Source organism: Protomyctophum bolini (genome assembly GCF_963924005.1).
Source record: "Protomyctophum bolini genome assembly, chromosome: 4".
In the NCBI taxonomy this organism is placed as follows: domain Eukaryota; kingdom Metazoa; phylum Chordata; class Actinopteri; order Myctophiformes; family Myctophidae; genus Protomyctophum; species Protomyctophum bolini.
Window position 1 is genome coordinate 39,171,770 of NC_137865.1, and position 14,760 is coordinate 39,186,529.

General features: G+C 41.3%; 2 protein-coding genes across 4 annotated transcripts in view; one reads left to right on the forward strand and one right to left on the reverse strand.

Moving 5' to 3' along the window:
* Nucleotides 1-2,824: 2,824 nt before the first annotated feature.
* On the forward strand, nucleotides 2,825-6,726 carry commd9 (COMM domain containing 9). The gene is made up of 6 exons (XM_080760751.1): nucleotides 2,825-2,895; nucleotides 3,469-3,594; nucleotides 4,201-4,340; nucleotides 4,519-4,553; nucleotides 4,656-4,759; nucleotides 5,314-6,726. Exons 1-6 carry the CDS (start codon nucleotides 2,845-2,847, stop codon nucleotides 5,443-5,445), a joined length of 588 nt encoding a protein of 195 aa, XP_080616877.1. The 5' UTR covers nucleotides 2,825-2,844; the 3' UTR covers nucleotides 5,446-6,726.
* An 83-nt stretch (nucleotides 6,727-6,809) lies between these two features.
* LOC308313555 (phosphatidylserine synthase 2) overlaps nucleotides 6,810-14,760 on the reverse strand; it is a 21,961-nt gene continuing 14,010 nt past the window's right edge. For all 3 annotated transcript variants that reach the window (XM_080760743.1, XM_080760742.1, XM_080760744.1), the window contains exons 10-13: nucleotides 14,406-14,520; nucleotides 13,399-13,544; nucleotides 12,575-12,760; nucleotides 6,810-12,389 (exon numbers count right to left, since the gene is read on the reverse strand). In XM_080760743.1, coding sequence (XP_080616869.1) covers nucleotides 12,236-12,389; nucleotides 12,575-12,760; nucleotides 13,399-13,544; nucleotides 14,406-14,520 — 601 coding nt within the window. In that variant the 3' untranslated portion in view covers nucleotides 6,810-12,235. The remainder of the gene's footprint in view (nucleotides 12,390-12,574; nucleotides 12,761-13,398; nucleotides 13,545-14,405; nucleotides 14,521-14,760) is intronic.

The following is a 14,760-nucleotide window of genomic DNA, read 5'->3' on the forward strand; positions in this document are numbered from 1 at the left end:
GCCCCTCCTACGTCTCATCAGGTCCACTCCTGCTCTCACCACTCACCAGGTGCAGCGCAGGACCTGTGCGTTGCATCAGACTCCCAGCACCAGACACTTCATTCAGGAGTGGTGATGTGGCGGATTATTGAGCTGCAATGGTTCCATAGGCTCCACCGGCAGGGAAACAGTGGTGCTGCAGGCTCCAATTGCGGCTTGAATGGCCCCCCTAAAGGCCTTACCGTGGGCTGTTGGGCCTCCTCCTCTCGGAAGACAGTCTGGGGCACCAACCCATACTGCTCCCGGGTGCCGTCTACATTCCGGCTGCCAATGTAGACTTCTACAAACTCACAATGCATCGTGTTTTAAAAGTATCGTACTGAAGCACTACTTGACTAAATGCACTTAGTTACTTTCTTCCAGTGAGTGAAGGCATTGTGAATGACGTTCAAACAGTACATTTCAGCCAGCCAGCCAGCCAGCCAGCCAGCCAGCCAGTCAGTCAGTCAGTCAGTCAAACAGCCAGCTAGCCAGCCAGTCAGTCTTCAAAGCAGCTCTGATCTAACAGTCTAAGGTCCAGAAATAGCAGCTCAGTGTTTGCGTACCTGTGACATTTTCTCAGACCAGTGACAAATTCAACATATGTCTGTATGGTTCAACTACTGACTTTGCTGACCACTCTTTAAAAACACCCAATATTAGCTTCTCCTGACTGGGAAATAATTTAACAGTGGGCTGAAAAACTAATGTACAGGAAATATTATAGTCTGTGCTTGAATCATTGGTGTGCCCTGTCCACACCAATAATTTGCAACGCATTACGCAACTATTTGTAAATTGCAACTAGCTGTAACTTGCAACCAGTTGTAACCCGCAACCGGTTGCAGGACATCGCAGTGGCCTGAATTGACCTGTTGCAGCAGGTCCGCACAGTTTGGCAAGAATGTTGCAAGAATATGCAAGTTCTAACTAGCTGTGTTGCAAATCATTAAGATTCATAATGCAACGAATTGCAACCTGCAACAGAAGCCTAAAACTTATGTGCTTTGCAACTGGACAGTGCACACCCGGATGCTGACCTGCAATCTCTCTAGGTCGTCCTCAGACGAGCCCTCCATCGTTGCTTCCAATCAGTCTTTGGTGTTTTGCGCTTCTGCGTCTTTCTTGAGTACATCCACATAATGTTAACGTGGGACGTCCTTGTGACCGGTGCCCGTGTGTTGGTTCCCACAGAGAACCAAGCGCACCAAGAGCTGGCAGCTCTTGGTGTCTTTGGCAGTGTCCTGCTAGTCTCATTCTCCTGGCTGCTATTTTCTGGCTGCACCCTTGGAATTCCATCATACAGATTCTTGTTGGATTTAACATGTGTACTCTTGCTCATGTTAAGTACTGCACTGAGAGAATTCAGACCTGTGTAATTTTTCTCTGCAACGGTTTTGTTGCATCGTGTTGCATTGGTGTGGACTAGAACATTTTAAAAGCATTTCTTTTTATCCACACAGCAGGTGGGATCTGCCCTGATCAGAGCTAAATGTGATCGACAAAACACAACACAGCATTGTGTCAAAAAATATCTGCATTCTGCATCTGCATGGAAGATCAAACCAAATGTATCAGACCAGCTTCAAAGCACATTAGGAGCCAACATAGCAGCACAGTAAGAGATACTCTGTTCTATTTTAAAGAAGCTGAAGTGAAGCCCCAGGAAGCACGCACGCACGCACACACCCACGCACACACACACACACACACACACACACACACACACACACACACACACACACACACACACACACACACACACACACACACACACACACTTTTCTGCTAGTAGTCATTCATTGCTATCGAGTGTTTGTTCAGTAACAGGGGTCTCCCTAGTCTCTCCAGGTCTTAAAGGACCACTTCACCATTTTTCAACCTATCTTCATATAATAGGTCCTCACTAATAATCATGATAAAATGGTGCAATGGTCTCATAGGGGGGCTGTGGGCAGTTCAGAAACCGTCCTCCAGTGACATCATCGATGGGGAATACAAGCCAATAGAAACGGCAGGCTTTCTAGTCCTGAAAGGTTGCAATGCGAAAATGTAAGCCATCGTTCTCATGATAATGAAAATCTAAACATTTTTGTAAAGAAATCTTGTTTAAAAAGAAATCAGCCTAATGATGATGTCACTAGAGGACGGTTTCTAAACTGCCCGGAGCCCTCCTATGAGACACAGACTGAGTAGAAAGAAATCGTGCCATTTTATCATGATTATTAGTGAGGACCTATTAGATGAAGATAGGTTGAAAAGTGGTCCGTTAAGTAAACAGAAAATGCATTTTCAGGCTGGGATACCAATTTTATCCAATCAGAAGAGAGATCTCATATAGTACACAATACAGGATAAACAAGTGAAATTGGAAGTTCTTATGACAGACACAAATAAAAAACTTTGAACAGACAAAATTGGAACGCTATCAAATTGAAGCTGATAAATAGGTACTCTGTCCTGATTGGCTGAAATTGGAAACCCACTCTTTATTAAATAGCCGTAGAGAGCAGTTATTAGAGTTTTAACAAAAAACTTTGTAATGTGTTTTATGGAAATATTTTCATTTATATCCTTGTGTTTTTATTTATTTCATTGTCAATAGTATTTATTTCATTGTGGTATTTATTATGACATTTTTGGACCTGTTAATTGTGGACTATGCCTGTGAACCTCCATAGATCCCCCCCCCCTAATACGCTTGAATCATAGGCTTGAATACATTGGAATATTAACAGATACTGCTGTAGAACTGCATTTCCCATCATCCCCCCTACTGTAGACTAAGTCACATGACACGCAGCAATCACATCGTCACATGTCAACATGGCTGCTGTTACAGATGAACATTTTTCTTCCTTACAGCTACTTCTAAAGGTATTTATTGTAAAGAGCTGCCGCCGCAATTTATCTCTAAATAGCTAAATATTTATTGACATCGTCTTTTAGGTCTACTGTCTTTTTTGAATTTGTGACATATGTGTGCAGATTAAAACTCGAAGAGATGTAGTCTATTTATCATCACCAATAACTTTATTTTCTGAAACACTATTTGTCGTCAAATGTCAAACATGTAATTATTCTGTCTGTGTCTACTCTACAATGCAGCTAATTGAGCTAAATATTGTCTTGGTTTCTAGTATTGTGTTGGTTGATTGATTAATTGAATTGTATTAACAGATTGCAGAATCGGTACAAAGAAGATACAAGTCAATACAAAAACTGCTAAGAGGCTAAACCCCAGAAAAAGCACTAAGACTGGTTTACATCAGTGTTATGAACAGTCACCATATTGTTTGTGTTACAATTATAACATTAAAGCTGTGTTATGTGTTGCATTAAACCAATGGTTCTCAAAGTGGGGTTTGCAAACTTCCAGGGGTCTTTGAGGGGGTTCCTGCAGTAAAAGCTGTGTGTGTGTGTGTGTGTGTTCGTGTTCGTTCGTTTCAGGCTCCATCTAAGGATGCTGTGCGTGAATTGTGTGCTCAGAGTTTTCCACCTGCAGCAACAGAGTCACAGCAGCTGGCTGGGAAAACAGCTGAGGTCCTGAACATCTCTACAACAGAAGCTACACAGGTGTGTGTGTGTGTGTGTGTGTGTGTGTGTGTGTGTGTGTGTGTGTGTGTGTGTGTGTGTGTGTGTGTGTGTGTGTGTGTGTGTGTGTGTGTGTGTGTGTGTGTGTGTGTGTGTGTGTGTGTGTGTGTGTGTGTGTGTGTGTGTGTGTGTGTGTGTGTGTGTGTGTGTGTGTGTGTGTGTGTGTGTGTGTGTGTGTGTGTGTGTGCACGACCACACGTGTGCGTTTGCTCGCTACTAGTTGTGAGGACCAACAGTCCCAACAAGTACAGTAGAAGAATGTGAAAAGTTGACATTCAAGGACAATTTTCCTGGTCCTCACAGGGAAAAGAATATTCAGGTGGTTAGGGTTAGGCAATTAGAGGTTAGGTTTATGGGTTATAGGCCTGGCTACTTAGTTAAAAAAAAGGCAATGTACAAGCTCTGTAGATCGACTTACAGTAGCCGATCTGTTGCGTAGCGACACATTGTGAGCTTGTAGATCGTCTATTTTCAGGTTTTAGGGGTTAAAAAGACCAAATAATTGCATTCATAAATGCAATTGTCCTACTATCGTAACTATAGTAATACAATTACAAACAAGTGTGTGTTTGGTACCTGTCACTCTAGGTGGTTGTAGCTCTGCACAGCCTGTCCCACTGCGTAGTGTTGTCCAACATGAAGACCGCGGACCAGGTTCTCTCTCTGTTCCCTGAGTCCTTCCACTCAAACCTCAAAACCCTCATCACCAAGATTATATTGGAACACAGGTTCACGTCTATATATTTTTTTTATGTACTTTCTTTTATAATTGGATTATAATTATGAAATACAGGTTCACTTCTATTTTTGTCAAATATGTTTTATTAAGAAGATTATAAAATGTTTTTACTTTTTATAAATAGTGAGTAGATCGGATTGACGACGGCTGATTTCTATATTTTTCAGTGTGGCGTGGAGAAACGAGGCTCTCAACAATCATAGTGAGTTTTTTTTAATCATATCTATATTGTGTGCAGCATGAGAGTGCCATTACATAGATCAGATTTACTGTTAATATATTTACTGTGTGTGTGTGTATGTAGTCTCTCTTCCCCAGCTAAAGCAGTTGGATTGGAGAGTTGACATGATGACCGCATCTGACTCCATCAGCCGCATGGCTGTTCCTTCCTGTTTATTACAACTACAGGTATACAGAGTACATAATAACATATTGTCGCTGTCCCGCAGAAACCAGCTTACTCTATTTTTCAGGTTTTTCTTTTCATTAAAACAAAGCTATTAAACACCCTTGATGTCTGTGTGTTGGTTAAAAAAATTTTAACGAATGAAGTATTAAAAAGTGCTTCTGACAAAACCAACTAACTCCATTGGACCCTCAAACTTTCTGCTATAGCAGCTAACTCCACCGCCTCTCATGCAAGTATCTCACAATAGTCACAATAGCAACTTTGCTTTGTTTAAAAATATATACATATAAGGTTTTCATAATATAATATACGGTAAGCTGTTTTTTGTCCGACAGCAGAGCTATAATAGACAAATTAGACATCTTAACAAAATGAATCCTGCCATCCATATTTTTGGCAAATGTTCATAAAGCAAAAAAATACTTTCACTCACCCTCCCCAACTATGTCCTCTATATGTTGTACAACATAAGTGGAAACTACATTCTGACCCATGCCACTGTTTTAGGTAGAAATGCCATTGTTTACCATAGATTGTGTGTCTGTCCATTCAGATAGAGGAAGCATCATGTCTAGGAGGTGGAGAGTCCTCAGTAACCGTGGAGCTGAGCAGAGAGTCTTTGGACACCATGTTGGACGGCCTGGGACGGATCAGGGACCAGCTGTCTGCTGTGGCAGCCAAGTAAAATGTCAAGGGACACTTCCTGTCCACTCCTGTGGAACTGGAGTCCTTCTGGTTGGGACACTATAACTTTGATTCATGTTTCGGTGACAAAGTGCCATGCAATGTGTTGCTTATATTCAATTCTGAGGCGTCATTTCAGAAATAAACCACGTGCAAGACCACTTTTTTGAGGTTTGAGTTGTATAGTTATCTGTTGATTTTGCCATTTTTATTAGGAAGAAAGCCCAGACTGGATCCGTGGAGCCGGATCCACATCTTCAAATAGTCAAATCAACAGGATGTTAACATTAATATAAAACAAAACAGGGTTTTGTGATGCTCTGTATTATCTGAATAAACTTTGTGTTAACTGAAATTGATGAAGTGAGTCGTGTGTTCCGTTATGTTTGATTTTATTATTTATTATTTTATTATTTTTGATTTCTTGTACACCTTTGGAGTTACATCATGGAAATTCCGCAATTTCCGCAATTACCATTTCCGCAATTCCCATTTCCGCAATTTCCATTTCCACAATTTCCGCAATTTCCGCAATTACGATTTCCGCAATTTCCATTTCCACAATTCCCGCAATTATCATTTCCGCAAATTCCATCAAAAAGTGGTCTTGCCCTTTAAGCCCTATTTAAAAAAATGTTGATTTGAATGATGAAGCGGGTCGTTTGTTTGATACAAGGAAAAGTTTGCAATAACATCCGATTCTGCAGTAATTGTCTCACAGTTCATGTGACCTCATTTCCTGAGACCACACAACTGCATTCAGCGCCATTCTAAAATCTGATTAATCTGCAAAAAAACACTCGAGTGGAGAGTATTATGCACAAAAGAACACAATTTGAGCTTAAATGCGAACGCCAGGGGTTGGCAATTGCCATCCTATTCATCCATTCTATACATTTATGAATACATCCCACTGTAATACAGCAGTCTTCTCTTTTGTTGGGAAAGACTAAACGAGCAATAGGCCTTTTTCCACAAACACGACTGACCTATTTTATGCTTTTATCTTATCGGGGTGTAAAGCTGTTATCACCATTGCCAGCAATGTTAGGAAGCCAGCTGTGTCATTGCTTATTGACTGTGTTTACTCGGTTTCTGTTTCTGTCAGACAACTATGAATAAAGTGACTTTTTCTAAGGTCAGAAGATGCCCAGAGTAATTTACCACTGGCCTAAGGCCCTTGGTTAGCCAATTAGTAAGGTGAAGCAGAAGCACGTTGGCTGTGTTTATGAAATGGTCTGTTATGTTTGTAAGTGATTAAACAAACGGTAATGATCACAGTCATCGCCTAAGCGTATTTTTTAATGAGTTTCAGCTGATTTTATTGTAAACATTATAAAATAACATGTTACAGCAGCATATCACTTTCTTTTTTTACATCCTTTGACATATTCACATTATTCAAACCACGTACAAAATGGCTTCTACAGACTACAGCACTAAACTGTTGTCAAGGTAACTGGGGAAGAGATGCTCTACTGCCCTTGTGTGGCCGAGAGAGGGACTGCACAGAATCCATGTTGATATACATTCACAGGAAGAAGAGAATTGTTCTGGACTCAGCATGTTTGAGTGCCATTCACACAAATGTATCTATTTGGCCAAAAAGCACAAGTTCTGCCCTACTGACTACTGAGACAAACCGCACTAATATTGTCCTACAACAACAGCACCAAGTCAAACACACAAGTAGTCCCTGCTCTTTACCCATTTGGTTTATACACGCACATAAGACTGGAAACCCACAACTACACAACCTTCAGAAACAACCTCAACAGTGTTTAATAGGAGACTAAACGGTTCCGTCTTGAATCTTTGGAAAATTATTTTCTCCTTCTAGCATCTCAAAGTGTCCAGAAATGATCTGATTCGGTGAGTAAACCATCCGACCGATAAGCTCACAGCAGGGATACCCGTTTTCTATTTTGTTTCTTGATCGTTTTACATTCTCCAAAAGGAGAGAGAGAGAAGTGGTGCTGAAAACCAGGAGAAAGTTAACTCATCTCCCTTTGATGAAGTATAAACCTTTATTATTACACACTGACATGTTTTATTATATCAAGGTGTTAATAAATATGAACACCTGCACTGGAAGAAGAGTGGATATGTCCTTTTCACCTGGTTCAGAACAATTATAACAAAGTAACTGAAATTGATGAAGTGAGCCGTGTGTTGCGTTCTGTTTGCCAGTTTCTGTGCATTTTCTGTGAAGCACGTTGAGTTTGACTTGCATATGAAATGTCCTGTACAAATCATAGTTCTTCTTAATGACATCAGTCGACAAACTTTATTTTGTTCTGACAGCATATGGTTTGCGACACTTTAGAAAGGCGTGACTAACAAAAAACGAGAACATAAGCATTTTCACAAATTTTCAGACTGTTCATATAATCCAGTTTGAACTGGATTATAAAAAAAATAAAAATATTAAAGCCATTTCCACTTACAGCCTTATTACTTGTGCAAGCAGAGCGCGCAAGTACTGCGACCGGCTGGGTATGTCGGTGTTGTCCACTGGCCAATAAGGGACCACCATTCTTGATGACGTAACTAAGGTATGTTTGGTGATGGAAGAATGGTGGTCCCTTATTGGCTTTTGATGGTGATGTAACTAAGGTATGTTTCAAGGTTGATATAAGGTCAATAACGGGTCTAAAGGATTTAGAACAGCAGTTGTAATAGACATTAGTTAGTAGCAGTACTTGTAGCAGTACTTGTCTGTCGAGTTGCCAACCTCGACAGAGTGCATTTCTAGTTTTCTTAAAGCTGTCACTCGAGTAGCTTAGTAAAGACTAGTAACTAAGAACTCAACATCCCTTTTCACGTGGATTTGGTTTAAAGACATGACAGTCTTGGACTGTATTAGTCCCAGCTTACCTACTACAGCTGTCCTACACTACACTATCACTCAGCACCAACTGTCTGTCCTACAGAACCAACCAGCACCTCTAGACCAGTGGTTCACAAACTTTTTCATGTCAACGACCCCCAAATGGACACTTATCAGCGCGCGGACCCCCATTTGAAGAGATGCCAGGGACCCCCCATAACAGAAGATTTTTACGACTCTATAGCAGTGACTCTCAACCATTTTAATTTCAAGGACGCCAAGTTTGACATGCATTAGTCTACGGACCCCCATTTAATGGCATTTTTATCTCTGGGACCGGCAATTTATATTGTAAAATTAACTCTGAGTTTAACGGGTCCATTTGGTTCCATTTGTACACTCTCTGAGTTACAGACCCATAAGGGTCCATTTGGTTCCAAACTATCATTTAGCTGGGGACCCCATGGAGCTACCTCAAGGACCCCTGGGGGTCCCCGGACCCCACTTTGGGAACGACTGCTCTAGACTAACCTAGGGACAAATAACAGGGACAAACAACACTAACTGTCCGCTCTCTGAACAGCTGTATGAGAGCTCTATGATTGTCTTGAATGTACATTAGAACAGCGATTCTCAACATGTGGGCCGGGGCACAATGGTGGGCCGTGAAGATTTAGCAAAAGGGTCTGCAAAGAAATAATGGGCAAAACCCTAAGATTTTTGAGCGGTGCAGCCGCTCCAATGCACAGCTTTGTGTGTATGTCCGTTTCCAAGTGGAATAGTATGAGAGTGGTGACACTAGCGCTGACTCCCATTGAAACAATGGAATGCGGAAGTGCTCATTCTATCTCAATGGGATAGCTCTAATATTTGGAACTATAGCCCATAGGCACCCGCTTTGCGGTGAGATCAAAGCTTGTCGCCGCACTCTTACTATTCCACTCGGGTCCGTTTAAGCACGGAATATGCTCAGCTGATTGGCTGAGCACGGAATGTGATGTATGATGATGACATTCTCATCATACATCGTCACATTACAAGGCACCGCTCACTTCACACAAGTGTGATTTGTTTTTAAATATATATATTTTTAAAAAGGGACAAAATTACTTTTCCTTAAGACACGAAAAATTTGAACTTTAAAGTATACTACGTTGGTTAAAATAAACCTAAAAATGCACGCCGCCCACCCATCTGACCACGGCACATTGGGAGGGCGGTGAGCGCTTTGGATATTTTCCAGTGGGCCCTGGTCCAGAGAATGTTGGGAACCGCTAATTTAGACTGTCCTACAGAGACAAACCAGACAGCACCGTCTGTCCAGTGGAGACAACAGGGACAAACCGTGTACTGCGTGCGGGCACCCCTACAGAAACAAACAGGTAACTGTGAGCAATGAACCCGATGGAAACATTTAAATCTCCTCTCCTATCACAGGTACTGTTGGTACAGAAGTGGGCAGTATGATTCCTAGTAGCATTCTGCATAGAAGTCTTTGGTGACCCACCTCCTGACATCTAGCTATCCATCCATCTACACTAGCTAGTTGCTGCTCTTTGCCTGCGGGGGGCAGTAGAGTTACACAGAGTTCAAATTCTAACACAAATCAACAATCTAGTGTTTCATGTTCTTCAATGTTCAAAAACAACATCACAATAACAAACTAGAGTTCTTACAGGGTGCATATATAATCGTCAGTTAGCTTAGCAAGAATATATTACAGCTTTTACAAACTACAGCTGTCTTATTTTTAAGAGAGGTCTCTGTCAGAATATGAAGAGCAATTATTTGTTATGAACTATGAAAGAAATTCTCCCAGGACTCGCTGTGCTGTTAAACATTCTGGGAAGTGTAGTCAGTCAATCGTTTTGATATCTTCCTATAAAATCATGATATCTGAAGGACTCAATGCTCCATAATATATATATTTTAAATACCTCTATTTGGTTCTGAGACAAATCAGTGAAAATGCATTTCAGAACACTGAATTGAGGTGTCAATTGAGGAATTGTATTATTTCCAAAACTTTAGAGAGAAACAGGATTTTTACAGGGTGACAATGTTTGAATAGAACCTTCTGACTGGTGAGTTTGAATTATGCTTAATTTCTGATGTTTCTTAGCAACACTGTGGCTAATAGAGTAAAGTCTTAGGTGAACTTTGCATAGAGGTGGATGAAACCCGACACGGTTCTGACCCCCTCGTCTGCACTGATATACACAACAACAGGATGGACCTACCTATGCTTAGAGCTTATCTACAAAGGCTGGCAGCCATATTGCGCACGCCCATCTCTCATTTTGGAATCAGTGCATGTAAGAGATGTGGGGGAAACTGCCATACATTTTTATTGGTCGATACGCAATTCCTTTAGGATTCCAAAATAGCTTGTTTTCCCAGTCTACCTTTATGAGAAGAGCTCATTCCTACCATTTAATATCCCCTCTCTCTCTCTCTCTCTCTCTCTCTCTCTCTCTCTCTCATTAAGCCATGTTTTACTTCCGTACTTCAAACCCACAAAAATAATTTGTCACCCCGATTTTGATTCATATAAATAACAAAAATACAATATTTCTCCCGTTTATGTTTCAACCGGAAGATCTGACTTAAAAAATAATAATACAATGAGGTAAGTCCACTGTGTGGAATCATAACCATGGTAACTACGCAACCACTACCAACATATACAGACCACTCCCATTAACATCCCAAGCCCTGCCCTACCTCTGTCAGTTCCGACTACATCCTACTTGCAAATGCCTCTCCCCCTGCCTGTGTGTGTGTGTAGGTTAAGCCCCTTTTCCACTGGCATGTAAAACCAATGCATGTTGGCGTCCTGTGGAAAGATAGGCGCTGGTCTTGAATGCCGGGTTATTGTGCTACAGGTACACAAATGTCCCAACTCCCTACCGTGATTGGTTTGCATAATATGATGTGGGATTGAAGGAGTTAGATTTTCATAATGTATGATGTTTGTCTCTTCTAAACTTCAATGAAATAAAGAAGAAAAAAACTTCACATGAACAAAGTTGGGTCTAGCTAAAATATGCTGAAATTTTAATTTACATGCAGATTACCAACAACAATGCAATTACTTGAAGGATTCTGCATGTCCTGGTGTTCTAAAAGCAGCACAACTCCTAGGTTGTGTGCGTAGGGAGTGGGCGGAGAGAGAGACAGCGCACGCACGCGAGCAATGGTGAGGCCGCGACTGGAGCAGAGAGTTAACTAGCAGTAGCTATGAAGGTATGAGTGCAGTGGAGGATTTCTATTCGTCCGAAATACATATTATATCATGCCCAAATGCCTAGTCATGCGTACTTTAGACACCTCCCGTGCACACAGTATGTGCTGTACCCGTAACATTCATCTAATGTGGGAACAGAGACCATAAAGAACCTCTCCGTAAAGGAGGTCAACGTGTGAATGACTATCTAGCCAGGAAGCCAGACGAATCTGCCACCGGAAAAATAAATGCCCTGGGCAGATTGGGTCTGGCACTACTCAGTTTGAATGACATTTCTCTCACCCCAGAGTTGTGGCTGACCAATCAGAGCACACTGTTCAAAGTGAGACGTTTTTGCTGTGACGTTGGAATCTGTTTGGAACCGCTCCTCTTTCACACTGAAGTTCCAGACTAATATCTACGCAATGATATTAGTCTGCACTGCCTACACAGAATATGTTTTTTAATCAGCAATGGATTCCCTGTGGGAAAGGGGCTTTTTAGTGTATTGATTTTTAGTGTTGCTAACTGTGGAGAAGCCTGTGTTGGAATGACGCAATGTTTCGGATTTAGGCACAAGAACTGCAATCTACACACAAACACACACACAAAGCCACTTCTGCATGTGTGTGATGTCGCATTTTTTATCCTTCATTTTGTCCCATTAATTTCATTTTCTCTTTTTTTAAACAGACTCTAACCGACAGTGTAGACCAGAAGACTGCACCGCTTTCCTCACGACTTCCTGCTTCGCAGCGAATCAGAGCTGCCATTGAGTTTGCTCCGCCCAGACGGGGTTTGCGGATTACCGTTGCCTAGGGGTCGTTCCCGGTCTCCGGGGACTTCCTGTTTGCGACGTCGGGCATCTTTATAGCGAAGTGTGATGTCACTGGAGGGGTGGAGAGAAATAAAATGGAGGGTTGGAGAAAAGAGAAGATGGGAAGACGGCTTAAAAACATTTTGTGTTCAAACTGTACAAAACAATACACATATACATATACACACACACACACACACACTGCTGAAAGTGTAGTTCTCCATTTGTCAGTCCTGCCTCCCTCTCCTCCACCTTACCGTAGGAAGAATCTCCAGGCAGTCCAGGTGAGGATGAGGATGATTCCCAGCACCCAGCACTGAGTGACAATGAAGGGAATGGGAAGCATGATGGTGTTGGGGTCGTACTTCACCACGATGAGGAACTCTGTGACGGTGATGGCCGCCACCAGCCACGCCTGCTGACCCAGCTTTTTATAGAACCGCCTGTGGAATTCAAATTATTAACAGTTGTCAATTGGCCTTAATTTACTTTTTTTTAATTTGACTGAACCCTAGCATGGGGGAACATTAGCCAAAAAAATAGCAAATCTACAAGTGTGACGTGTCGTGTGAGCTTGTAGATCCACTATTTTTGTCAATTGATTTGGTGTAGACTGTAGAGGAAAAAGTACAGAGCCAATTCAGGTCCGGTTTACCAAGTCAAGACTAAAGCGTTTAAGTAATTAAAACTTTTTTTTTTGTTAACCCATTGATTCCTGAGGCCGAATCTGGGAACACCTTCTAGGGCCTGACCTAAGGTTTCTGAAAACCTTCAAACTCTGATTAATTATTTTTTTTAAATACCGTTATGTTGCTACATGTATAGCAATAGCTGATGAGACACAGAGAGCGCGCTGGCATCAAAGGTAGAACAACGTATAGGTTGCACCAGGCATCAATGGGGGAGAGCAACATAGTAGTTACAACAAACAATAACGTGTTATACATTAGAACAATTGCCAAAATAATGTAACAATAATACAGCTGTTAAATATACAGTAACAGTGGCTGATATAGTGAAAGTATAAGGGGATGTTGTCGTGACTTCTGGCCCTATAGAGCAGGGTTTATGCGTGACTCACGGGTCGTCCATGAAGTCGTAGATCTCCCTCATGGCCACTCCGCCGACATTAACGAAGAACACCAGTCTCAGGAGGACCAGGTAGTGTTCCGGAGGCATCCACAAGACGAACTTCAAGTAGAATGTGTTCAACTCCGCCAACAGGAACTAACAGAGAAGCAGTCAAGACGTTGCCAACAGGAACTAACAGAGAATCAGTCAAGACGTTGCCAACAGGAACTAACAGAGAATCAGTCAAGACGTTGCCAACAGGAACTAACAGAGAATCAGTCAAGACGTTGCCAACAGGAACTAACAGAGAAGCAGTCAAGACGTTGCCAACAGGAACTAACAAAGAAGCAGTCAATACGTTGCCAACAGGAACTAACAGAGAATCAGTCAAGAAGTTGCTCCCACAGAACAGTCTTCAGCTACACAGTTGTCAACTATCTAAAAGGAAACTATCTAACAGGAACTAGAAAGAGAGCATTGGTGGGGAAAGTACTAAAAAGTATCAATATTGCAATTTAGAAATACTCTCTTAAAAGTCCAGAATTCAAAATTTACTTGAGTAAAAGTAAAAAGTATTGGTATCAAAATGTACTTAAAATTACCAAAAGTCAAATCTTCTTTCATTATGCAGATTGCAGAATGTACCATTTCACAAATTTTCAAAAATATATTTTGAAAACAGCAAGCTCCCAATGCGCAATGTGAGCATGTAGATCATTTTCAAATGGTTGAAATGTATATATGGCTGAAGTGGTTTTGTATTAATAGTCAAAATCTACTGTAAAATTGTAACATCTGAGATGTAGTGTAGAGTAGAAGTACTGCAATTTGTAAATGCTCCAGTAAAGTAAAAAAATACTACAAAATTAGTACAGTACTTGAGTAAATGTGCGTTACTTTACAGTGTAAAGTAACTACGCACATTTACTCAAGTACTCTCTTTCAGTGGTGTAAAGTCTACACCACTGAAAGAGAGACATGTAGAAAGACAGTCAGTCAGATGTACATTTATCGTACCATGAAAATGATTCCCAGTACAGCCAGCCAACGTCGCAGGCTTGATGCTGGCTTCCATTCAAACTTCACCCAGCTGTATGGGGTGAACTGAAACGCAATGCGTTTAATCATACCCCTGGAACACACAAAGTCAATCAAATAAAATGGCACATTGTTGTTCATCACTAGTCTGAAGTGAAACCCGAGTGAGGACAGTTTATAATACGTACAGGCCAATACGAGAACAGTTGTCAGTGACTGTAGGGTCAGAATAGTGTTGGTGGGTTAAATATAATAGACAGTGGAAGTAGGTATGTGACTTTTTCCCCCAAAGTCAACTTTCAACTAATTCAAACTACTTATGTAATTAATTAGA

What these genes read in the sequence shown, in the direction of transcription:
- commd9 (XM_080760751.1), top strand. Translation starts at nt 2,845, where the DNA reads ATGGCTGCTGTTACAGATGAACATTTTTCTTCCTTACAGCTACTTCTA. An exon ending in CCTTACAGCTACTTCTAAAG is followed by an intron (nt 2,896 to 3,468) that starts GTATTTATTGTA and finishes CGTTCGTTTCAG; the next exon opens with GCTCCATCTAAGGATGCTGT. An exon ending in AAGATTATATTGGAACACAG is followed by an intron (nt 4,341 to 4,518) that starts GTTCACGTCTAT and finishes TATATTTTTCAG; the next exon opens with TGTGGCGTGGAGAAACGAGG.